This window comes from Rhineura floridana, chromosome 3 (genome assembly GCF_030035675.1).
Source record: "Rhineura floridana isolate rRhiFlo1 chromosome 3, rRhiFlo1.hap2, whole genome shotgun sequence".
NCBI classification, from domain to species: Eukaryota; Metazoa; Chordata; class Lepidosauria; order Squamata; family Rhineuridae; genus Rhineura; species Rhineura floridana.
The window spans coordinates 60980911-61006284 of record NC_084482.1 but is presented as its reverse complement, the minus strand read 5'-3'; the positions used below and the strand labels follow the sequence as shown (position 1 = coordinate 61006284).

At 43.8% G+C, this 25374-nt stretch overlaps 1 protein-coding gene across 5 annotated transcripts in view; it reads right to left on the bottom strand.

Moving 5' to 3' along the window:
• MYO15B (myosin XVB) overlaps positions 1-25374 on the bottom strand; it is a 97842-nt gene that overhangs the window by 18335 nt on the left and 54133 nt on the right. For all 5 annotated transcript variants that reach the window (XR_009761311.1, XM_061616170.1, XM_061616171.1 and 2 more), the window contains 18 exons: positions 25036-25204; positions 24159-24246; positions 23108-23333; positions 21994-22112; positions 21246-21305; positions 20930-21005; positions 17796-17914; positions 16084-16202; positions 13629-13770; positions 13353-13464; positions 12182-12345; positions 11748-11863; positions 7623-7686; positions 7289-7361; positions 6900-6976; positions 5036-5112; positions 3231-3361; positions 2350-2444 (listed from right to left, as the gene is read on the bottom strand). Coding sequence is in view for 4 of the 5 variants with exons in the window: in XM_061616170.1 (XP_061472154.1) it covers positions 2350-2444; positions 3231-3361; positions 5036-5112; positions 6900-6976; positions 7289-7361; positions 7623-7686; positions 11748-11863; positions 12182-12345; positions 13353-13464; positions 13629-13770; positions 16084-16202; positions 17796-17914; positions 20930-21005; positions 21246-21305; positions 21994-22112; positions 23108-23333; positions 24159-24246; positions 25036-25204 (2027 nt within the window). In the remaining variant the exon portion in view is untranslated. The remainder of the gene's footprint in view (positions 1-2349; positions 2445-3230; positions 3362-5035; positions 5113-6899; positions 6977-7288; positions 7362-7622; positions 7687-11747; positions 11864-12181; positions 12346-13352; positions 13465-13628; positions 13771-16083; positions 16203-17795; positions 17915-20929; positions 21006-21245; positions 21306-21993; positions 22113-23107; positions 23334-24158; positions 24247-25035; positions 25205-25374) is intronic.

The following is a 25374-nucleotide window of genomic DNA, read 5'->3' as shown; positions in this document are numbered from 1 at the left end:
GGACAGCAGCGTAGGTGGAGAGGGAAGATCCTGAAGCTGCCTCTTCTGTATTTCATATTGGCAGCTGGGGTAGATCTCCTCTCCGTCAAAGCCTGATCCAACCACATGCATCATCCCTAAGAATCACTGTCCGTTCCTTATAACATACATTTCTATCTCTAGCACCTGTCCTCACAAATTCCTTTAGTTATCCCATTGCAACTCAATTCCTCCTTACAAGCACACTTGTTGGCCCTCATTCTTCACAACCTCCCAGGTAGACACCATGCCCGACTCCCAATCAATGAACAATCTCAACCAGAAAGCAAGTTACTCAAACCACACGCTGCCTCCATCCTGGACCCTTAGACCCACGTATTCGCCCAGAGTCCCATCTCATGCTATCCATAAAAGCCAGGGCTGGCCCTACCATTAGCCAGAGTGAAGCGGCTGCCTCAGACAGCAGGTGCTGGAAGGCAGCAGAAGCCCACTGGCCATTCCTCTTGAGCCTGCTGGTTCTGTTGGAAGGCAGGGCTGTGGGTGCCATATGGCCTGTGGGTGCCATATGGCCTGTCCTATACCTCCTGTATTAGCCCTGCTTCCCTCAGGTGTGGTGGGGAATGCTAGAGCTTCAGTGCCAGGGCTTCCATCCCAGTGCCAGGGTTGAAGTAAGATTCAACTGCCAATAGGGAAGGTGGAGAATTTCACAATAATTGAACGTGAATTCGAGCTCTACAACTGTTCAAACGTTTGCCGACTTGGCAAGCCAGTTGCTTTCCATGCAAGCACTAGCAATCTTTAATGATACTGATTTAATATGGTGAACTTAACAACACAACCCCAGGACATATATAATGATGATTTCTTATACTAAAATTACTCTGTTGCCATTGTTTTGAAGAGTTACCTTCGAATCAGATGTGCTGAAATGTGGATCCCGTTGATGATCGTAGCTATTAATATTCATTATCATGTTTCTTATCCTGTCTCCCTACCTATGTACCTCTCCACTACGTCACTGTGTGTGGGGGGGGGCAGAGGGGTTAAGGTAGTAATCCTTAATGGCACTAGTAGCTTTATTACAAGCAAATAAAAATTTAAAAGATAGAATGATTCACAGGCTCATGGATTGAGTACAAAAATGAGATCACTCTGAAGCACACAAGTTTTCTTTAGTCTCATCTCTCGTCATCAGTTCGTCATGTTTTCATTTGTTTCTTATACAAAAGAGAAAACAATGCAGATACTTTCTTTCCATGAAGGAGGAGGACAGAGAGAGACCATTGCAATCCAACCCCCCAACCCCATCCACCCAACGGGTGACGTTCTGCAATGCAAAAAAGTTTTGCATTCATCTGAAGGTTAAAAATGTGATTCTTAGTAAAATAATTATTGTTAATGTTGTTTATTTGTAAATAAGTCTAAACTGAATACTTTTATAAAAAGAAAATGGTTTCTTTTTTAAAGAAAAGGATTTTTTTTCGAAACAAGTGTTTTTGAAAAATCTTGTAACATATTTTTGTTATAAAAATGCTCACTTTAAATGAATGATTTATTGATTCATTTCCCTCTTTTCATGTATTTTCAATCATCTTTCTGTTGGCTTCTACTATAGTAGTAATCCATGCAGCAATGGTCAGAGTGAATTATTTTTTTCCAAAGAAAAGCAAATACAGCGAGCTTTACTAAACCTTTTAGCAATTATGGCCTTGCCAACTTTTCTTCTGCATGTGGCCGTTCACAGCTTTGCAACAAAGAGGGGGAGGGAGATGATTGAATTTGTTTTTAACTTAAATGGCTTTCTCCCATCCTGGATGTCTTGCTGATGATCTATGTTATGCACACACACACACTGATTTTAAATCTTTTGTTTTGTTTCCCACTCCCTGGGGGCAGATGGCTACCTGATGATAACAGTAGCAATACTGTCAATAACAAAAATATAGGGATTTAACAATGTCCATTAGGTAAGAAGCTATCATGCCACCATCAGGCCGAGGTGATACATACATAATAAAATGTGAGCTGCAATGGACTGAGTTTGAGTAACAATAACATGACAAAAAGCCAGACAGGTCCAAAACAGGGAACTACATCTCTAACTGCCAGTCAGCCTCTATACATGGAATGTGTGTATGGTGCCCTACGTGCTATTTTGGCCATTGCCTCAGGCAGCAAAATGCCTTGGGGCAGCCCTGTACAAAGCAAATTCCACTGCACAGTTCCTGTGCCGGCACTGACCTCTCCGCTCCAAACATTTGCTTCCTTTTCCCCAGCTAGGCCCTTTGCTGCCTCAGGGACTTGCCTCAACAACCCAAATACTAAACCTTCCCCTTCAACCTCCCGCCCCCCAATCTACCATTCAGTTACCAGAAATGCTTCCATCTCCACACGGAAAGGCAAGTGTCGACGACCTCCATACATGACCATTTTCCTCAGATTGCTCTGGCAGGTCCTGGCTATTTCTGTGGTTGAGAAAGGGGAAAGGACCGAGCTTGTCACTTCATGAGTCTTTTGTTGCTTTAAGACAGCTAGAGATCTCCACTCAGTTGGAATTCTGAAATTAGCCCCAACGTTAGTGTGAAGATGCACAGCAATGTGCCCCCATGAGCCTATAAGATGTCTGTTATCTTGTGACAAAGAAGGAAGTCAAAGAGCCACACCAGAGTGAGGCAAAGTTGCTGGAAAAGCCCACCAACTCCTCAGAACAGATGAATTAAATGAAGCCTCAAGTCATTTCTTTCAGAGTTTCCTCATTAACTTATCACAAACCAAAGAAGGTCCAATGGATCCTCCCCACACTTCCTAGGATGGTCAGTAAAAGAACTTTCTAGCAGCTCAAAGTCCAAGAAAGTTTTGGAGGCCTCCTACTCTAGCCTCTACCCACCATATTTTGACTTTGGAAGATTGTACCCTAAGGATCCCTTCCAGCCAAGCCTCAAGGACTAGGCCAGATGCCAATATAATTTCCTGAAACAGCATGGAATCCCTGGCTATCACAACTTGAGAAGCTGCTGCATAGACAGCAACCATATGCCTGGAGACCTGTTTAATGATGGGATCCCTCCTTCATTCTTTAACAGCAGGCTGTGTGGCCTCGGGTAAGCCTGTGGAATTCCTCTCACTGACTCTCAGGACCACCGCTGAAGGAGTGAAGTCGCCTCTTACTGCTTTCTCTCTCACACACTTTTCACAGTGCTAAATGAAGCCAGCATACAGAGCCCACAAAGGGGTAGGAGACAGATAGTTACCTGCATTGGGACTGGTGTCATCAGAGTTGGCCTGCTGTAAATACTTGGTGGCATATGGCATCAGGGTGCTGGATGGGAGGAAGTAGCCAGTCAAGAGGCTCAGAAGCTGCCAGCCCCAGCGGCAGCTGTCTCTGCAGAACATAGAGAAACACGGGGGCATGGTTTCCTTGGGTATGTAGCACAACAGGGTTATACAAAAGACAACTCCTGATTGGCTAAACGGGTCTAGAAAGGAAGAAAGACTAAGGGGGAGAGAAACAGAAGAGTTGGAAGGAAAAGATGGGAAAACTATGAGAGGCTCCCAGGAGTGAAGATGCTTGAAAAGGAAACCATGATTTGTGTCTAAGGCAGCCTTTCCCAACCAGTGTGCCTTCAGATGTTGTTGGACCACAACTCCCATCAGCCTCAGCCAGCATTGCCAATGGTCAGGGAAGATGAGAGTTGTGGTCCAACAACATCTGGAGGCACACTGGTTGGGAAAGGCTGGTCTAAGGTATTCCATGGAGCTGCTCAGTCCATAAGAAATGCATCTTCCCTGAGGAAAAGCAAAGACCCTGAAGTGGATGAGGCCTGCTGCAGCTGCTGCCGCTTTCTCAGGTGTGTGTTGCACACATTAAAGCCCTTGACCTTCAGAGGCCAGAAATCAAACTCAGGGCTCATGAGAGGCAATGAGAGGCTCACAGCCACAAGGCAGGCCTGGAAGATGTAAAACTGTAACCAGAGTCCAGTAGCAGGGAGACACACAAGCCAATTTATGCACACGATTAACCTCTGACTTCAAAATTATGATTTCATTTATTCAAGGTCACAGCTACAGTCTTCAGATGATGAACATATAGTCTACAATTGGGGAAGACTTCAGGGAATGGATGTACAATACTCCTCACTTTGACACTGGAGGCTGCATTGTCCTCTTGCTTCTCCAGTCCTGATTTACAGCAGGTCATAAATGAGAGCTGTGTAATCCTGACATTTCAATACTACAGCCTAATAATCAGCAGGGCAGCCACAATGCCTGGGAATCTGGCAGACTAGTACAGAATTTGGAGAACCCTCAGTATTTGTGGTTTTGTTTTAGTTAAAACCCAATAAGGTTGAAGCGGGAGGGAGTAGAAACTTGAAAATGTGCTTGAAGTCTCCACTAAAACAGTGGGGATCAGCAACGCATGGCCTTTTAGATGTTGCTGCCAATGCTGATTTAGGCTGATGGGAGTTGGGAGTCCAGCAATATCTGGAGGGCCACAGGTTCCCCACCACTGTTTGACAGGTATAGAAATGAAAGATCTGGACTGGACTTCCTGTACTTTTGGTGTAGAACTTCTTTTTAAAAACTTAAAGCCAGTCTGGTGCATTGGCTAATTGGCTAGACTAGTGGACAAGAAGGGAAAGCCTGGATCTAATCTTGGGGCAGTTACTATATCTCAGCCTAACCTGCTTCACATGGCTATTGGGAGGACAAAGGGGGGGGCACCCAAGTATCCCAGCTTGAGGTTCTTTGAGGAAAGGTGGGACAAAGATCTAATAAATTACAATATATATAAATAACTCATTTAAAATGCAACATCTGATTCATTCCCAAAGCCTCAGCATTGGGGCCCATCGGTAATCTATGCATCCCCACTTTTCTTCCATCACTCCAATTTGGCAAAAACATTAAACAAATAGAATGAAGTCAACAATCAGGCAAATCAATGTAAAATTGCATTATTAGGCTCACCTTCTCATTACACCCTAAAAGACGTTGATGTTCTAATACACACACACACCCCATCTCCAACCCCCCAAACACACACAGATGTACTTACAGATTGGGGTTCTGGGTGATCTGCTTTATGACCTGGCAATAAACCTCGTCCCACAGATTCTCCTTCTCTTTGCATAGCTGTACAAGAGAAGGAAGTGTAAGGGGGGGAAGGGAAGGTAAATTCCAGAACATCTTATCAACACAGAGCAGGAAAATCCCAGCACTGTTTCCTGACTTATTCTCTTGCGTGGGATTGGTCAATGCATGAGTCAGCAGAGAAGCATCAAGTGGATCTCTTATTTGAGGAATGAAGTAATGATGGGCAGAATTTCTCCAGCTGACCCCTACTTGGAACCTTGTCTGCTGAGGCCACCATGGATGGATTGTCCTCCCATACAATCCTGCCCATCCACTGAGGTCAATGAAGAAGGCTCTTCTGTGTGTCCCACAACCACCTGAAATATGATTCATAGGAATGTGGGGAAGCGGCTTCTCTGATGCAGTGCCCAGGATGTGAACTCCCTGTCCTGGGAGATGCTTCAAGCCCCTTCTTTAATGACAACAATGATCAGAATAACTTTACAAAAGAATTTGCAGCCAAAGACTCTGTTTGGCTGTGCCTAAGAGGGCCTTGAACCAGAACTGATATTTGAAAAAAGCTGGGCTCTGGAATCTTCCCTTCCTTCCTTGCCTGCATTAGATGTCTTTCTGCTCTTCCATTCCCCAGCATACCTTTGGTCTGACATAAGAAAAGCCCTGCTGGATCACCAGTCTAGCATCTCGTTCTCACAGTGGCCAACCAAATGCCCATGGGAAGCCCAGAAGAAAGACCTGAATGCAAAGAGCTCTCTTCCCATTAGTTGGTATTTTTTTTCTTCCTCCCAATACTGTTGATCTGCTTCAGTTTCCTATTTTGTGTATTTTAAATTGTTTTATCTCTGGGTTGTTTTTTAATTAATGATGGTAGCCTCCTTGATGATGGATGGCCACTGTGAGAACAGGATGCTGGACTAGATGGGCCACTGGCCTGATCCAGCAGGCTCTTCTTATGTTCTTATGTTCTCCATGGAGTCCCCCAATTTGGAACAGAAATGGAGCATAAAAATCTAATAAATCTAATAAAAAAGCAATCAATCAATCATTTACTTATAGGAGTTCAGCATCCCTCCCGATTGTGATATTTCTTTCCCAATTAAATTGGACCATTCTAGTCATCATCACCCACACAAGCCTATCATCAAAGGTTGGATTACTGTAATGTGCTCTGTATGGGGCTGCCCTGGAGGTTGGTCCGGAAGCTGCAGCTGGTGCAAAATGCGGTGCCCAGACTGCTCACTGGAGCAGGTATCGCCAACATGTCACTCCACTGTTGAAAGAATTGCGCTGGCTGCCCATTAGTTACTGGGCCAAGTTCAAGGTTCTGGTTTTGGTTTACAAAGCCCTATATAGCTTGGGACCAGGATACCTGAAAGATCATCTTACCCATTATATACCCAGTAAATCACTGCACTCTGCAGGTGAGGGCCTCCTGCAGATACCTTCTTATCAGGAGGTCCATTCTACCCAACATAGGAAACAGACCTTTAGTGTTGTGGCACTAACACTTTGGAATTCCCTCTCCTTAAATATTAGACAGGCACTATCTCTGTTATGTTTTCAGTGCCTGCTGAAGACCTTCCTCTTTCAACAAGCCTTTTAAGTAGAGACCTTATCCCAGTCTGCATCTGTGTTGGAATTACTTTTTTAGATATTTTAATGCTTTCTTTTAAAAAAGATGTTTTTAAATATACTTTGTTTAAATATGTTTTTAAAGTCTTTTGTTTTTAAGAAGTGTTAGAGTGGTTTTTAGTGTTTTTGTTTGCCGCCTTGGGCTCCTTCTGGGAGAAAAGGCAGGATATAAATAAATAAGCAAGCAAGCCACAAACCTGGAGGATTTCATAGATATAATCAACCTCATGTTGGTTCTTGAGGCCAGGCTGGTCTCCCATTAATCTCATCAGAGCTGCAAAACAGGACCTGGCATTAACCTTGGCTCTGACTTCTGGACTGGAAAAAATCAATAAAGTGCTATAACATTGGGAATAGGGAAGTGAAGAAAAAACTGTGACCTCCATTTTTTTGCCAAAACTGGCAAGTGCAAACAATGGAAGAGTCAAATACCTGGAAGTTGGCTTATTCCATTAGGGGAGGAAGCACATAGCTGGTAGAAGCAGAAATGCTCTCAGACCCCTCCCCTGAAGCCAGAACTGCATAAATCAGACCCATACAGTCACCATCACCTCCCCACTGCTTGCCCCAATGGAATGCCACATACTCATGAAGCTTTTTGTAGCCAGGCCATTCGTTTCACCATTGCAGTAGAGCAGGAGAGATTCCTTGATTGGTACCTGTGAGGTCAGAAATACAGGGAGTCAAGAAGAAGGGACAGCACCCAAGAGGACAGCCGATGCAGATGGAGCCCTCAGTGCAAAGTGTAAGTGGGTCTGGTAGAAGTACTCAGCTATGTAGCAAACGCCATCAAAGGCTCCGACACTAACTTCCAAAAGGCAAGCCACCTATCTGCCAGGCATCTCTCAACTAACCACATCCCAAGTGACAAAGAAGAGGAGGGAAGTATCCAGAGATGATTCGCTCTCCCTCCGATTTACCTTAGTATGCTGAACCAAGAGAGCTGGGTTCTTCTGTTCAGCATTCATCCCATTCCATCCTAGCCTACCAGAGACAGAAAGTTAGGATGTTACCAAGGAAGAATCAACCAAGACTACTAGTGTAAGATATGCTGTACTCTCCAGCTAGTGGTGGCTTACAATCACAGCTGACCGACAAAGCACATATTTTGCACGCAGGAGGTCCCAGCTTGTTTTATTTTTGAAAGGAATGGGTAGCAGATGAACCTGGAGAGCCACTATACTGCCTGGAAAGTCAGTATAGACCATGGGTGGGAACCTTGCCTTTGGCTCAAGGGCCACATTCCCTTTTGGGCAACCTTCTGAGGGTCACATGGCAATAGTTGGCAGGGACAGATGCAAAAATGGGATGGTGCAATTAATGTATATTTACCATTGCACAGTAGTCAGGTTTCTGCACACAAACACACACACCCCTTTATCCTCCATCCAGGCAAGCAAGTTCAATGGCACATTCCAGCCAGGCAAAACCACTTTGGGCCAGGGCCTGAGGAGACTTCCAGGGGCCAGATAGGGGGGCCTGGAGGTTCCCCACCCCTGGTATAGACAGCCCTTTGTTAGATGGACCAGATCTGAAATGGTATAAAACAGCTTCCTAGGTTTCTAACAGTGATGCATAAATGGACTAGGCCTGGTCTGGAAGCCAATGATAAAAAAAACAATAGAGAAATTACAAAGGGCTGGAGGTTTATTTCTTGGCTGTTTTTGACCACAGCCACTTACACAGCTTAAGAGACAAGCCGCCTACCATTAAAACGTTAAAATTTAATCTGAAAAACAATTTGCATAGTCAGCATGTGACTGTGATGGAAACATCACAGACACCTTCACTTGTGCACAGTTCCCCAATTTAAAATAACAAATAGACAGCGTGAAGGGGAAAGGGAACCACTTGCTAGGAAGGGGGTACACATTGCTGGGTTTGTTAATACTCTGTGTCACTGAGACATATATCAGTTTACACACGAATCAATCAGTGTCAGTCCTAGAAATAGTGGATTCCAAAGTAACTCCCAATCCTCTTATCTGGATCACACTTGAAGTGCATGCCAATTCATGCCAATTTATTTATTCATATATTTATTATTTTATTTATATCCCACCCTTCCTCCCAGCAGGAGCCCAGGGCGGCAAACAAAACACAGTAAAAACACTTTAAAACATCATAAAAACAGACTTCAAAATACATTAAAACACAACATCTTTAAAAACATTTTTTTAAATGAAATGAAATTCTCTTCCCCTCATCTTCATAGCCTATGATGCCCATCCTTTCCTTTGAAGATATAAGGGTTACAAGTCTGAATCTTTTAATCTTGTGAGGAGCCTGAGATCACCACCCTATGCTCCTTTACACAGAAGTCGGTTTTACTGAGTTCTAACTGCATAGAAGCTGGGCAGTCCTTTGAATTCTACATTTAAAGGAACCACTGTCACCGCCTATCTGACTGTAAGAGGCTTGCTAGCGATGGCTGAATCTTAAATTAAGGCACTCCTCCTGGAAAGCTGATTAGGCAGATATAAACTGCTCCTTATCCAGAATGCCTTTGAAAAGATTTCTTCCCTATGGGGAAAAAAGAAAGTCATCCAGGGAAACCACGTCAACAGAAACTGTTAATATTATCTTTCTTAGCTAAACTCCCTTAAATCTTAGTACCACCTCATTATAACACCACCAGTGCAGGCTAGCAAGAAAAGTTAGAAGAATATTTAAACGTGATTTTTTTATTGACATATGTTTTGAAATACACAAAAGACAGATAAAAGGCTATCTATGCAAATAGGATTATTATAACCAAAGAAAAATAATTTAAACCAAACTAAATTTATTTCATTTAGATTCACTAAACTCATCAAAAAGGGCTGTCAACTCGTTACAGTGCATCCAGAGGGATTTCACTAACCAAAATGGGGAAAAGAAATGGATTCTGGATAGTAAGGAAGGATTGCTGGGATTTTGTTGAGAATTCAAGTAGGATAAGACATTATCATATTTATACAGAATATATCAAATTAAACATATGCATTTGTATTTTGAAGGAAACGGGAAGGTCAGCCCATAGCACTCTTGTTTTGAGTGTGATTCCTTGCTACCTAAAGTAATGGATGGGTAATTTTGTACATAGTATATTCCATATCTCATCACAGCAGTATTTCTTGAAAGTTTGGTGGGATGTTTTTCACTGCCTCTCTATCCATAATGTTTTTGCTGTGTATAGTTGGGTTATGGAGGTCTTTATCCAAACAACCAGAATTACTGTGTTCAAAACTAGGAATTAGCATAGCTTTGGAAGCTACGTGTGGCCTGAAGAGCCAGTGTTACTGGCAGATGTTCCAAAACCATTGTACTGAAGGACATTCCCACCAAAGATGGAAGCAGGTGCCTGGTTGGCCACATCCTTTCCAAAAGAGTTGGCTGTAGTTTGGAAGTATCAAAAGGAGTTATGTGGGAGATTATACACCAGCAGCTGAAAACTATATGGTAACTTCTTTATGTTCATTTTCACAGTGCAGCAAATGACTTCCAAGTGGACTATCAGTCATCATCTTCCAAGTCCAGTTCTCAAACATGAATGTAAGAGCGTTTCTCTTACAGAAAGGACGTTTGGAGAATATTCTATATGGCTGTTACAATATTCATTGTTGATGGGATGACTGTTCCATGGAGGTCTCCAGAGATATGAGTTGGCTTGGTGGCCAATTTGACATGGAGTTGGTTAAAAAAGTGCCTTATTTGCATGAGGCGAAATAGCAGGCTCAGCTTTCTTCAGGTTATCTGCATAGGAAAGAAGGTTCTAGAAGTATTCTTACCTTTGAACTTTTTTATGAGTTGCCTGTTCTCTTCTATATTTTTCCATTTGTGTGTGTGTGATTACCCCTAAAAAGTACATTTTAAGGCCCTAGAGCAATACTGCAAGCTCAAACCACTCCACAATGTTTGAATGTTCTGAAATATTAGTGAACTAAAATAAGTGGATATTGATGAGGTATTTTTTGGTGGTGGCAGTGATGGTGGTAGAAACTCTGGGCCCAGAGAAGGGGCTGGGTGACAAAGACCTTGGCAAAGACCTCCTCAGGAACCCCTTCCATACAACTCCTTTGAGGAACAATATGGTATAAAGCTAGAGTGGAGAACCTGCAGTCTGCAATCCTCAGCGATGGGGTGGCAGAATGAGAGAGAGAGAGACAGAGAGAGAGAGGGAGGGAGGGAGGAAGAGAGAGAGAGAGAAAGAGAGAGAGAGAGAGAGAGAGAGAGAGAGCAGTACAGCATCTTGCAGAGTGGCAAACTCTGCTGAATTTTGGCTCTCACCCCACACACTTTCAGCTCTGATTCTGCCCGCTACTGACTCTAGCCCCACGTGCCATCACCTGTGGCTCCCAATTGACTTTTCCCATGAGTCAAAGGCCCTTCCCACCCCCGATATAAAGGAAATGGAGGCAGCTTATGAAACCTTGACGCACAAGCCAGGGGAGTGTTATTTATTTAAAATATTTTTATCCCATCATTTTAAAAAATGCTCAAGGCTCTGCTGCTCTAGTGAGTTGGCAGAAGGTGCAAGACCCTATTTCAAAACAGGGTGAGTAAACTTTCTTACAGATGAGCTGTCCTGTGTTTCAGATGTTATATGTGGGGGTTGCTGTAATATGGATTAGTTCACATCACACAGAAATTCTTAGATGCTGGATTGTCTGAGGATCTGCACACAACATCACATGAAGAAGACTTCCACATGATGGTGATAACGTAAGAAAATATGGTGGTCCACAGATAAAATGTAAACCAGGCCAATGGCTTACATTCCTGGTGCTTCCACAGGGGCTTAATATTGTAAACGTGTCATTCAGACATAACAACAGAATCACTGGCGACAGCTTTTTTTTAAAAAAAATTCTCAGATTTCCCCTGGAAATGGTAAATTTGGGTTACATGGGGAACAAACACAGGGTAACATTTTGATGCTAACTATGTTATACGGATGGACACAGTGAAAATTTTGGATACAAGAGGAGCACCCATCTCATAATAAACACCCATCTGGAAGCACCCACTACAATGTTTAAGAAGCTCTGGTGTATATTACTTACGTGGACTGGGCTTCTCGGAAGTGTGCTGTGGCAAACTCCGCCATAGTGTAGTGGCAAGTGTCAGGAGTGCTGGGAGTTGCATAAATTAATTCTAACTCCAGACTGGGAGCAGAGTCCTGAGGTAGAAGACAAAAACGCTCAGATAAATGTCACCTCAGGCAAAGAACATGCAGGGTTCCATCCCCGAGTCCCCACCTCCCCCTCAGTCTCTTTCATATGTCTGCGTATGTGCCCAACAGCAACAGCAGCAAAAAAATCTTCCTCTCCTTTCCATGTATGCTTTACTTCAGCAGACCTCTCTCTATGTATCTGTAAAACCCATTTGGACCTTCCTGTTTCCACACAAATCTCTTAAATCCACAGGCCCTTCTCCCTGTCATGGCACTGGCAGCCCCCAGTGAATAATAATTTGCATCCTCCTCAGTGTGCCTCACCTCCTTGCTAACAATTCTCTCCTGCGTGTTTTTCCTTAGGCTCTTCCTGACTGCTTCCCGCTGCTTTGTAGACTGGAGACTGAGGTAATTGGGAGCTGCTACAGACTGCACCATGCCAGAGGGGAAAAGGCCAGAGCGACCTCCAACGGAGCCAAACTGCCAGCCTGTGGAGAAAGAGGTGGAAACTCACATAAGGACATCAGGGGAAGGGCAGATGAGACTTCCCTTTCTATGCCCAACTTCCACCTAAGTTGCCTTTGCAGCTTTATTTTCTTATGAAAGCTCACAAATATATGTTTTATATATTGTTATGACTGAGTACATACAGATGAATGAAAAAAAAGCCCCTAGTAATTGATTTTTTCTTCAGCAGGACAATTCTGGCTTTCTTCAGTGTTCAGTCAGTTGTTTTGTCCCTCCCCCAGACATTTCAGATGGGTTTTCTGGGGTTTTTCCCAGCTTTTTTGATGCATAGTTATTCAAGTGAATGTTGGCTTTTAACTTTGCTTTGAAAATAAACAAACGAGGTAATTTTTTGAAAAACTGCTCTGAAGTGGAACGGGGATGTGACCTTGTGATGTCACAGGGATTAACCAGTCCATGCTGTGCGCAGCTGACTTTGGCTGCAAATAGGAAGACCGGAGCTTGATTTATAAGAGGAAGATCGCACAGCTGAATTGAAACACAGTGGGTGCATTTCCACAGTGGAATCTCTCCTCAAATTATTTATGTCTGTGTGCTTTAAACTGACAAAGAATTATGAGCACTTCCAGACAACCTGCTTATTGAGCATTCATCCTGATTTATTTGCAGGGAGATTAGACCATGATGGCTATTTAATGAGCATTCACTCAGATTTGTTTGCAGGGAGGCTAGATGCTGCTGCATCAAAGCCAGTGTATCCCACACTTTCTAATACATTTCCCCATCACTTTCCTCATTGCAAAAAGCCCAATCTTTTGGGGAAGTGGATTTGTTGTGCAAGCGTGTGTACCAATCAGCTTTAATTGCAGAACCTGAATTTGCTGGTGTGTGATTGAATCTCACCCCGGAACAGTGACAGTCTGGAAGTGCCCCAAGTCTCTAGCAGGCACACATGCTTCTAAGGACTCAGTAATGTGGAAGGAACCTCAGAACAACAGTGAAGCCTTCCATGGCCAGACCCCATTACCTGGCTCCAGTCCCTCCATGGGCAGTAGCTGGATGAAGTCGCCTTTCTTGAAGTTTAAGATGCTCTTGTCATCTGTTAAATAGCTACGCACAGCAATGACATAGCTGGAGTCCTTTTAGTGGGAAAAGCAGAGAGGGAGGAAAAAGCACAATTAAGGAGTTGTGGCTGTTTTAGTGGTGGTGAAGATGATGATGAGACTACATCCTGTACATTACTTAAGCAAAGAGTAAAGGGGTTGGGTGGGGAATGTTCACAGCATGCAGGGCTTTCTCTCACCTGTTTCAGTTCATGCAGGAAGAGTTCCACCATGGCCTTAATTTGCTGGGCCTTTTGGGAGTGAAGGAAGAGCTGCTCATCTTTCAGACAGAACTGAAGGCTACTCCGGCCCATCAGCTCCAAGGACAGCACATCTGCGTAACTGCAAAACCCAGAGAATGTGGCTCATATCCAGCCTTTTTACCTGGCTAGGTTCACTGGACACACTTCTCTAAGGCCACTGGGACCTTCCTTGCATTGATCTCTCTCAAAATAAACCTGAGGGTGGTGCTCATAAAAAACACACACGCACAAAAGGTACCATAGCTAGAGAGAGATTAAAAGAATCAGGAAAGGATCCAAAAGGTCCATCCCTTGCTCAGAAGAAAGACCATCCCTCCATTATTCCCACACCAACCCACCAGCCTAATCCAGACTACAGTATGCTATCATCTGCGTGGTAATAGCAGAGCAGAGCTAATAGCTCCAGATGAATCAAGCAACTAAGCCAAGTCACGTGTAAGAGGGGAAGACAAAAACAAAAACTCTGCTAATGGGAGATTTCTGTGCCTGAATTCAGGCAATAACCCACCTCTCAGGGCAGCCCAGTATGACACAGCTCACAATATTCAGTAGGTCCCTCCCCCCCACCTCCCAGTACCCAGGTGCAAGGGTCTACAGGGGAGGAGGTGAAAAGACATAACAGTTGTGCAAGCTGCCTTCCACTCACACAACACCAGACCCTGCATTTTAAACACTAAATATGAAGTGTTTGGGGAGGGCCACAGCTCAGTGGTAGAGCACTTGCTTTGCATGCAAAAGATCCCAGATTCAATCCCTGGTGTCTCCTAGTAGGGCTGGGAAAGACTTCTGCCTGAAACCCTGGACAGCCGCTGCCAGACAGTACAGAAAACACTAAGCTAGATGGACTAATAGGGCTTATCCACATGGGGACATAACTTTGTGCTAAAGATGCTGTTTTTACCTTCATTTTCTATTTGCACCATCCACAGAAAGGGCTCAATGCCAGCTACCAACACAGTGTTTTCTATTCACACTGAGGTGAAGGATCAATCATGCAGTTTCCTAATGACCACGCCCTCTAATTTAACATTTTTGTTCCCTCTGGCTGCTTGGCAACCAAGCATGCTCAGTTTGTTCTACCAGTAAGTTTCATTTAAAAACAACTCAGAAGTGCGATTATTTGTATTTCCACTGGGACAATACAGTTAGGGGGAAAAGAAAAATAAGGCACTGTTTGCAGCAACATAAAAAAGGCTAGCAGAATGAGAGATAGCAGCTAGAAGTTGCTTGCCAGCCCACAGGAAATAAAATGAACGAAGGGAGGAGGAGGGAGAGGGCATGGAGAAGGGAACAATTGGCATACCCACCTAAAAGCATCAGAGCAAAGCATCTGCAAGCACTAGAGATACGGAGTGAAGATGTTTTTTCCTTCCCTTTTTGTATTATCAGAGGATTGGGTCAGTATAGATTTACAGGGGGAAAACTGTGTGATAGCTTATTTGCCAGTAACATCATGTGAACCATGTGAATTAAAAGGAAATGCAAGTAGCACCACATACATACTAAACAACCATGTAGATGAGCCCATAGTCTGACTTCCTATAAGGCAGCTTCCTATATTCTTAAGTTTTCATTCTGCTCTTTTAATTTACATTTAAATGTATTGTTTGATTATTATTTTAATAGTTTTATTTTATATCTTCTTGTTATTTTTGCTTTAATTTTCACTGTAAACTACCCTCGGATAAATATTATTCAGGGTGGTACATAACTGCCTTGCAGAAAAAAAGAACAATTGACCTTGCAGAGAGAGAATAACAACATCCATCTGTATCATCTCAAAGATCTAGAGATTTATACACACAAACACAAACATGTCTCAGAGATCTAGGTGCTGCACAAGAATTGATAGACTGCAAGTCTGTGGTCATGGCCTAACAGTGAGAGGGGAAATTGGACCTACAAAAGAAAAGGGAGAGGTGTTTTGCTATAGCAATAAAGAGCAGCACCTGTTTCGAATCCTGCTGGGAACTTGTGTGCCATCAAAACTCAGGTCACAGAGATTTCTTCCACAAAAAAGTGCCATTATGGATATGCTCCAACATGCAGCCAACCTGTTCAATCTAGGCTATGCTGTGCTCACATACTCTATGTTTGTTTGTTTATTTATAAAAAATATTTATATACTCTCATACATAAAAAGATAAAAGCAGTTTACAACATATATAAATACACGATAAAACCATATAAAATTTTAAAATCAGAAATCGTTAACTAACCACTGCAAAAAAATATCTTCTCAATTACCTGCATAAGCCTGTCCATACAGTGATCAGGTCTGAATAAGTTCTGGGTCAGCTTGTTGCAGACTATTGTCAAGGAGGCAACAGCCACTCGCATGAACCCAGAGCCTACCACGGTATCCTTCAGGCTGGGTTTTATTGCCTCTTACCTGTAGCTGCAAAGGGTTTTCAGCTGCTCAGTACTGAAGCTGGCGGCTTTTGCTCTCTTCAACAGCTGCAGCCCCCGGTGAGAAACACCCAGAATCTGGACATCACTCCCGTTTTCTCCCTATAAGAAAGAATCCCTCGAGAAACAGCAGCTGACAAAGTATCTCCTTGTGGCAGGAGGAGCAGTTGAGAGCAGAGGTGCCAAGGAGTTTAAATGAAAGATGTGTCAGAACCCTTTAGAGCGACTGACTCTGAGGCGTGTCCATCTGCAGTCTCAGAGCAGGCAGACCAAATGAGATGGAGGGACAAAGGAAGAGCCCACAGGAAACAGAGGGCTCATGAGTAACTGAAAGCAGAGGCCCGTGAAGACTTGACAGCAGGTATATAAAAAAAAACTCTACTGTGTGGTGTTGTTCCATGTGACCAAGGTCTCACTTAAAGTAAGCCGGGTCGCCTCACTTGTATGCACATCATCTGCATGGCAGGGATCCATGGCCCAGACCTATGCCATGCTTGATTTTGCACTCGCACCAGCTGCTGACCTGGATTAAACCACAGAGGAGGGACCATAGCTCAGTGGCAGAGTATGTGCAGAAGGTGCCATGTTCAAATCCATGGGGTTGTATTCAACTAAATCCTACTCAGAATCGACCCCTTGAAAGAAATGTGCCCAAGTCAATCATTTCTATTAACTTTAACGGGTCTATCCTGAGTAGGACTAGCACTGAATACCACCCATAGTATTTCACATTTTAAAAAGGGTCTGGTAAGGGGGTGCTTTTTTGCCTGGAGAGCTGCTGCCAATCAGAGAAGAAAATACTGAGCTAAGGATTTGACCAGCCATAAGGCAACTTCCTGTGTTCCTAAACAGGAAGCACACAGCATGAAATGCCAGACAGGCAAGCTCTTGTCACTTATGTGCTGTTACTGAAGCTGGGCCAGAGAACTTATTCATCAGGAAAAGTGTTAAGCCACAATACTTCCCCCATGGGGTAATTTTCTAAGCACAGAGAAAGGTTATTTTTTCACATGGAGGAGCATTCAGTTTGCAACCTCCCAAATGCAGCATGGCTGTTGAAGTTCCAACAAGTCTCATGTACTGTATTGTCACATGGCCTGGGTAAATGCATCCTGAATGCACGTGGTTTGGCTTTTAATATTTGGCTGATCTGCTTTAATAATGACACCTACAATTTATTCAAAGCATTTCAAGTGTTCTGTGACCGGCACATACATTATCTCAATAGTCCTTACATCAGCCCTGTGAGGTAGGCTGGCATTATTTTCCAACTCCGCTCTGCCCCCAACTGCCTGAAGATAGGAGGCAGAGGAGACGGCTTACCTAAGATGAAAAAAATGGAAATGGATTGCCTTCAAGCTGATTCCAACTTATGGCGACCCTACGAATAGGGTTTTCATGGTAAGCGGTATTCAGAGGAGGTTTACCATTGCCTCCCCTCTTACCTAAGATACCAACCAATTAGTGGATGAGGAGAGATTCAGCTTTGAAGCTTGTCGCTCATACTTTTAACCACCTGACACTTTCCAAGCAGAGACATAGGCAGGGCCAGGGCCAGCACTGAGGATCAGCTTATAAAAGGGGATGGGACACAGGTGGATCACCCACTCCAGTCACAAGCACTGCCCAAGAGATCCTCTCTCCCATAAAGGAGTTAAGACCACAGGCTGTCAAGCAATAACTAGCTTCACTTACCTTAACTGGGAAATGGCGAGAGAAATAGTTGGCCCAGTTATCACGAGCAGCCACCACAATCCTCTTCTTTACTCCTTCATCTGGAATGGAGCTGGCATCCATGCCCACCTGGAACTCCACTGGAAAAGTTTGAACAGCAGAGACAGGATATGGGTAAAATTTATCATTAATAGGTATCACTCACTAGCAGAATTAAGCTGTATTCATTAACTGACAAAAAACTTTGCGGTTTAAGAACGTACCTATAGCCAACAGATATTTCTACCAAACTTTAAAAAGCAGGGAAATTGGGCAGCTATAATGAATGCACCTGTGCAATCATGCTGAGGATAGGTAAAACTGACCATGGGGGAGGAGGAAGGGGAAGGAGGGGATTGGAGGGGAAGGGAGGGTGAAGGAAGGGGGCTGGAAGGGGAGGGGATAGGAGGGAGAAGGAGGGGAGGGCAGGTTTGATCATTTGCATGCTTTTTGAGTTCAGTGGGATTTATTCCTGTGCAATCATGCTTGAAATGGACTGCCTTCGATTCCGACTTATGACGAGCCTATAAATAGGGTTTTCATGGTAGGTGGTGATAAATGGTATTCAGAGGTGGTTTACAATTGTCTTCTTCTGAGGCTGAGAGGCAGTGACTGGCCCAAGGTCACCCAGTCAGTGTTATGGCTGTGTGGGGATTCGAACCCTGGTTCCCCAGGTCATAGTCCAACACTGACCCGTGGGAGGGGTGGGGAGGGGAGGAGGAGGGGGGGGGAGGGGAGGAGATTGGGTGGGTGAGCACTGGGCAGAGGGAAAGCCCCTTTCCTTTCCAAAAGGAAAACATTGTGAACAGTATCATTGCTTCTCAGTGTTTCCCCAACCTTTTTATTCTACAGCAGGCACACGTAGCCTGCCACCCAAATTTAAACCAAAGCTGTCCCTGGCCACATCCACATCAGGCTTTTATTTAACTTTGGACAGTCGTGGCTTCTCTCGAAGAATCCTGGGAAGTGTAGTTAGTGAAGGGTGCTGAGAGTTGCTAGGAGACGCCCTGTTCCCCTCACAGACCTTCAATCAGAGTAACTGTTAAACCAGTCTGGCCACTGGAGCTCTGTCAGGGGAATAGGAGTCTCCTCTCAGCACCTTTCATAAACTACACGTCCCGGGATTCTTTGAGGGAAGCCATGACTGTCTCAAGTGAAATCAAAGTCTGGTGTGGGTGTGGCCCCCTGATTAGCCAAGCCAAGCAGCAGTGAGTCTGGCTTTTAGAACACTGACAGTTGGTTCTTACTGAGCATGCCCGACATTATCACTGAGTTCAATGTAAAATTTCTTAAATTAATTAAAAATCAGCCAGACATTTTTTTTAACTTTTTGACTGCAGAAGATGAAGGTCAGAGTATGGGGCAAAGTCCAAAAGGGGTCTGGTTTTTTTCTCGCTCTTTTTTATACTTTGAACTATCGATTCTCTCTGTTTTGTGTATCGCCATGACAATTGAGAGGTTTGTTCAGCAAGCATTTCTGAGTTCAGGACTATAAGTTTTGTAAGGTTTTGTTTTGAAATGAGCTTATGGGAAGCATCAGAATGGCATGCGGGGTATTTTCGATTTAACATTGCGAAATGTGAAAAATCCATGCTGCCTATAGCATACAGCCACTCTTGTGGCTATATAATTTACTCTGCTGGAGATAGGCTCAAATCTTTAGTCAATGCCCTTAGCAAGCAGCACCAAACTTCACATTTTCCAATGAAAGCAAATTTTTGCAAGTAGGGGCCTGATGTTCTGATGGCAAAATATTTTAACATGATTACACAGTATTTCTTTAGGGCTGCTGCTGCCCATCCACTCCTTTGTTAGACAAATTGCTTCAACAGTCTAGAATGGTCAGCTGATGTTTCATCAGCGGGAGTAAGTGGCAAGTAAGCTAGTACTTGGGAATTTCTCTTTGCTTTTGTATGATACCCCCATCAGAATCAGGAGAGGGTAACAACAACCCTCCAGCTGAGGGAAGCAGGCACATGCAATGGGCTCAGAGAGAGGACTGTAAGTTTCAAGGTGGAGGTAGCTGAAACAGGGGATGAGATGGGGATGTGGCCGTGGAGAGCTGCCACAGTTGTTCTTGGTGGGATTTTCTACCTTTCAGGAGTGTTCATTTGCCTCCACTTATGCTCTGCTTATCTATTTGTCAATTAAAAAAAATTACAAAGAAATGTTAAATCTCCAGTGGAACACAGGAAGCTGTCTTATATGAAGACGGACCAAGAGTTAATCTAGATCAGCGTTGTCTGACTGGCAGTGGCAGCAGGTCTTTAGGATTTCAAACAGGGGTCCCTCCCAGTCCTACCTGGAGATGCTGTTGTTTGGACCTGGGACCATCTGTATGCAAAGCAGGCACTCCGTCACGGAGCTACCATTCTTCTAAAGGAAACTAATCTCAGATCACTTTTCCTGAAATTTTCACTGCTAGGGGAACTTGGAAGCATGCAATAACTATTTAACACATATAATTGTGCCAGTAGAAATTGTGTTCAGTGTAGCAGGGAAGCTTGAATTTTTTAAACATAAAATACTATTGTGGGAAACAATGTGGAGAATATGTTGGCAGCAGGGAATTAGAGGTGGAGTCTCTTGTGAATGATGAACAACATTTATATCCTACACTCTCTTTTTCACTCAAGGTGGTTTACAAGGTTAGTAGAAAAGATGTTCTGACACTCCCCCTCTCCTTTGCATTTGAAGTGGATATGCTGAAGGAGGTTTGGCCCTTAGGTAAGGGGGAAGAATTAATTTAATTTCACAAGTTGCTGATAGGGCCAAGTCATGATTTCTCAGCTTCAGAGACCACTGAGGTTTAAAGGGGATTCCAGGTCTTAGTATACATCTGCAGGAATGTAGAGGCCACTCTAACATCTAGTGAATCACACTTGTGGAACCCAAGGGAATCTTAGGGGGCTGTGTAATAAGTCCATTTTTTATACTTACAGAACACAGACAAGCATGCTATATGCAAGATATGCACATAACTTTCCTAACATCCCTAATGCTCAACCTGTGACAGATGCATCCAAACACCTCTTCCATTCCAGATTGAAGCTGTATGTCCCCAAGGTATTTGGGGGAGGGGTTGAGGTAGGAGGGCTGAAGAGGGCGCTGCTTACTCAACAGATCTTTCATCTTGCGCTTTTCCTCTTTAGAGATCCGAATGCACGATTCCGAATAAGTGTCTGTCATGATCTGAGAGGGAACAAAGAAGATGTATTTTGATTAGTCTGACACACTTCATGCTGAAAATGTCAAGCTGAAAAGCTTTGAAGCTGGAACCTCCAAGAAGAAAGCAGGTGCATGGATTAAAGTAGGTAGGGCACAAAAAGGAAAGAGAAGAAAAGGTCCTTGGTGGAGAGGCTAATAGACCAAGAGGAAGAAAAGTGAGTATCCCTCCCCCCCTTTCTCTCTGTCACACACACAGATGCTCACCTGGTCACATAACAGATTCAAGCAGTAAGGGTGACTGAAGTTTTCCTTGGGATAAAAAACCTGTTGGAGAAGAGATCAGATACAAGGTTGTGTTCAGAATGTATAATAATCAATTTCTCTACACAAACTAACCAGTGACCCAGCACATGAATGTGAGTGGCATTTTCAAGGACACAATTCTGAGAGAAGTTCAAAAGAAAGGAACAGTGGATCTTTTACACAGCCCAGCCCCTTGCCTTATCACTTTGGCCCAGGGAGAGTGAGGAACCTCATTCTTGCTCTTCATCTTCTCAGGGCAGGGCACGGAATCATGGCATGCAGATGCCAAACAGTCCAAATCAACCTCCATTACAGTGGGAGGATTAATGTCTTCTTCAGCATTGTGGTTGCCACACCTATTCAGAATTTACACTGCCGTTTTACCATTCTGCAGGGGCTCATTTCCCCAGGATTATTCTTGTTCCAAACCTGCAGAATTTATTGTGGCAAGAGAGACTGTATCCCATGCAGATGGTTTTTTACTACAATATTTATCTTGCTGTGCTTCCGAAAATGAGGGGATTCACTGAGGTTGCTCAAGCACAATCTGAAGACAAGACCCAGATAAGCTCACAAAACACAAGCAGTAGCCATGACAAGCCATGTGACCAGGTTTCCCAATTCATGTGAGGTGCTCCCACCACAGGTGTACATGACAAAGCAACTAGCCACTTCTAGAAAAACAGTGGGATGCAATACCCTGACACACCTCTTTGCGCAAGAAGAGTTTCCAAGTAGGGTTGGCATAGGAGAAGCTGACACTAGCAGAGAGTCCTAAGAGCTGGGTTCTGATGCCGGTATCTTCTTGCACTTTTGACTGAGCTGAGCCTAAGTGTGACAGAAGGAATTTTATTTATTTGTTTGTTTCAGCATTTATATGTCACGTTTCCAGAGAGGTAGCCCCCAAAGGAGCTTATAAATCAGTATTTAGGGGTATCTCCAACATTTTCACTATCCACAGTCATGTTCTCCCAAAGATAAGAAGGCATCATCCATTGAACCCGTCAGAGTTGTCAGTAAAACTCTTTGTAGATTGCTTTTTTAAAAAATTGTTCAGATTTATAACGTGTCCTATTCATGAGGTAAGTAAAAAGATTTATAAAACAAAATCTGACTAAAAGGGAAGCATTTTTGCTGGTTAAATGGATTTATAAACTGCCCCCCTTCACTACACAATTCTCTGGGTGCTGGTGTATTTAAAATAATTAAAAAAGAAACACATGGAACCAAAGACAAGAACAATACGAAAATCAAAATTGCTGCAGCCACAAAATAAGTCAAGTCAGTAATATTCAGAAGACACAACAAAAACACAATTAAAACAAGCTTAAAACAAACACAGATTGCCCGATGTCAAGCAGACATCAAGGTGGACACCACATCAGTTTCTCGAAGGAAGGCAATTCATATATTGAGCACTATGACTAAGAAAACCCACTCTCTGGTCACCACCTGCCTAACTTCAGATGTGGAGAGATCAAACAATGGCTTTTGATAATCAAGTGTTTTGAAAAGAACAACATAACAAAAATAATGCCCTTTGATGATGAACAGAAGGGTTTGGGCAGATTCATGCGGAAGATGACATTCTTTCTGACAGGACTCTTTATCAGTGGTGATCAGCACTTTGAAATATGCCCCAGGTCAGCCTTCCCCAACCTGGCACCCTCCAGATGTTTTGGAATACAACTCCCATCAGCCCCAGGAAAGGCTGCCCCCCGTATTGAACGACGAGCCATCGATAATAAGCAGGAATACAGTACAATAAGATCAACTAACTAATCACAAAGCCAAGGCTGCACAATCAAAGCATGTCAGCTTACCTGTCACACCAGTTTCTTCTGCGGCATAGCCTGAAGGAAGGGGAGGTGGGGGTGTCACAGGGGGGGGAGGAGAAAGCATGGAGGTGGGAGGAGATGTGGGGGGTGGCCGAGCAAAGAGGTTCATGAGGGGCAGCTGCTTTTCTTTGATGGAGCTGGATAGCTTAACAGGTGGTGGTAGTGGAGGAGGAGATACTTGGGGGCTCCTCTCTGATGATGCAGAGGACAGCTGGGTGCATAAAAAAAAAAGCGAGGAGCATTTTGAACATGGCCCCATGTCACACCTACATCCTGCATACTAACAACATGAAATGCAGAACAGCAAACAAACTGCTTAATTTAACCAAGTTAGAGATGTTTTCTGGCAGGAATCTCCCGAAGTGCAAGAGACAAGAAGCATCAGTGTGTTTACTTCTCTGGATAACTCTCTGTAGCTGGCTTGACTGGAGGTTTGAAGTAATCAATAACAAGACTCAGGTGAATTGAGCCTGGCAAGGAACTCACCAAAAGGTGAGTTTATTACATTTTAAAGCAATAACAGTTTGCCCTCTAAGGGCATCTAAATTACAGAAAGTGATGAATGGTCCATAACTCAAATCCTGATACTTTCCCCATTCCTTGCTGAAACTTCTTCCTAAAACACTCATTAAGCTGCGGCCAGGGAACTCTCTCACAGGGCTACTCCTAATGCAGAGATGCAGACAGGGTTGCAGTGATAGTTACAGTCACACCGTAAAGTCAATATCTAGAAAAGCCGGGAATCCTATATCGGTTGTTTTCATGTGTAATATTGGTATCCTACTTTTTTTTCTGCAGAGCTCATGGTGGCTTACGTAGATTTCACTCATTTTTACTGCCACCATGACTCTGTGTGGTAGGCTAGGCTGAGAGAAAGTGAATTGCCCAAGGCTACCCAGTGAGCACCATGGCTAACTGGAGATTTGGACTTTGGTTACTGAATACATTGGACCCAACAGGACTTTGGCTACTAAACACATTGGCTCCTAGACATGTTGCAATTGATACTGGATGGAAATGGCAAGTTATTGCTCACCGGTGAAGGACACAATCCCACAATCCCCAGTTTTGCCAGAGCTTCCTCCTTTGGGTCATTCTTCTTCACAAATGGTTTAGAGACATTGCTGCAAGTCAAACAGGAAAAAAACAAAGGCAAAAGTAGCCATGATGAGTTGGCTGTATGGACCAACAGTGGAATCTCTCTCTCTCTCTCTCTCTCTCTCTCTCTCTCTCTCTCTCTCTCTCACACACACACACACACACACACACACACACACACACACACACACACACACACACACACACACACACACACACACACACACACACACACACACACCAAAACACCTCTCCTCAGAGACCTTCTTTAGACCTTCTCTTACATATGCAGTTAAGCAACTCTGTAGTTCCTCCCATGAGACCTGCAAGAGAACATCTGAGACTTCTCAGATGGGTTGCTGTGACAAGATAGTTAGTCCAGCCTCTTGGGAAGTACATCATCTGGGAAATTGCTAACCATAGTAGGATGGTCCTGCCCAGTGTGTCCATCCAGACAGCTAATAGCAAGTAGGCTAATGATGCCACTGATGCAGTGAGGCATTGCCAAGGAAAAGGTGCCACAAGGCCTTCGGGGTAGCAGGCTGGAGCCACCAAGAAGCTCAGCTGTGGCGCAACAAGCCATAGTTAATGTAATTGTCTGCAAGATACCTCCTCTTTAATCAAGGTTTATAAACTAAGGATAACATTAACAATGCTACAATTAACGTAATGTGTGAACAAGGCCATAGTCGCAGTAACCCACAAAAGCATTAGAAATTCCCTGGCTAGCACGGAAGCAACTGTGGAAGCTTCTGAAACCACAGACATCTTAAAGAAGTTCTAATTCCATGAGCAAACTAAGGCCCATTCCTCACCTAAGTGGCTTGATGGGTTTTGGTAGTGGGACCGGCCGAGTCTTGTGTGTTTCAATGATGCTCCGTATCTCCTGGCTTGGTTCAGATTTTTGTGTCCTCACATTAGAGAGCAGGTCCTTCTGAGCTTTCATTTCTTGGTCGTTTTCTGTCTGTGTAGAAGGTGTGAAGCCTAGAGCAGAGGATTAAGAAGAAAGGTGGGTGGGGAGATATTGGTCCACAGAGAAGCCCTAAGAGAGATCATGGGCTTATCTTACAGACTGCTCTGCAAGTGCAGAAAGTGATCAGCACCTCCTGCATATTACAACACATTAATATATCTATGTACCACTGACCCCTCTT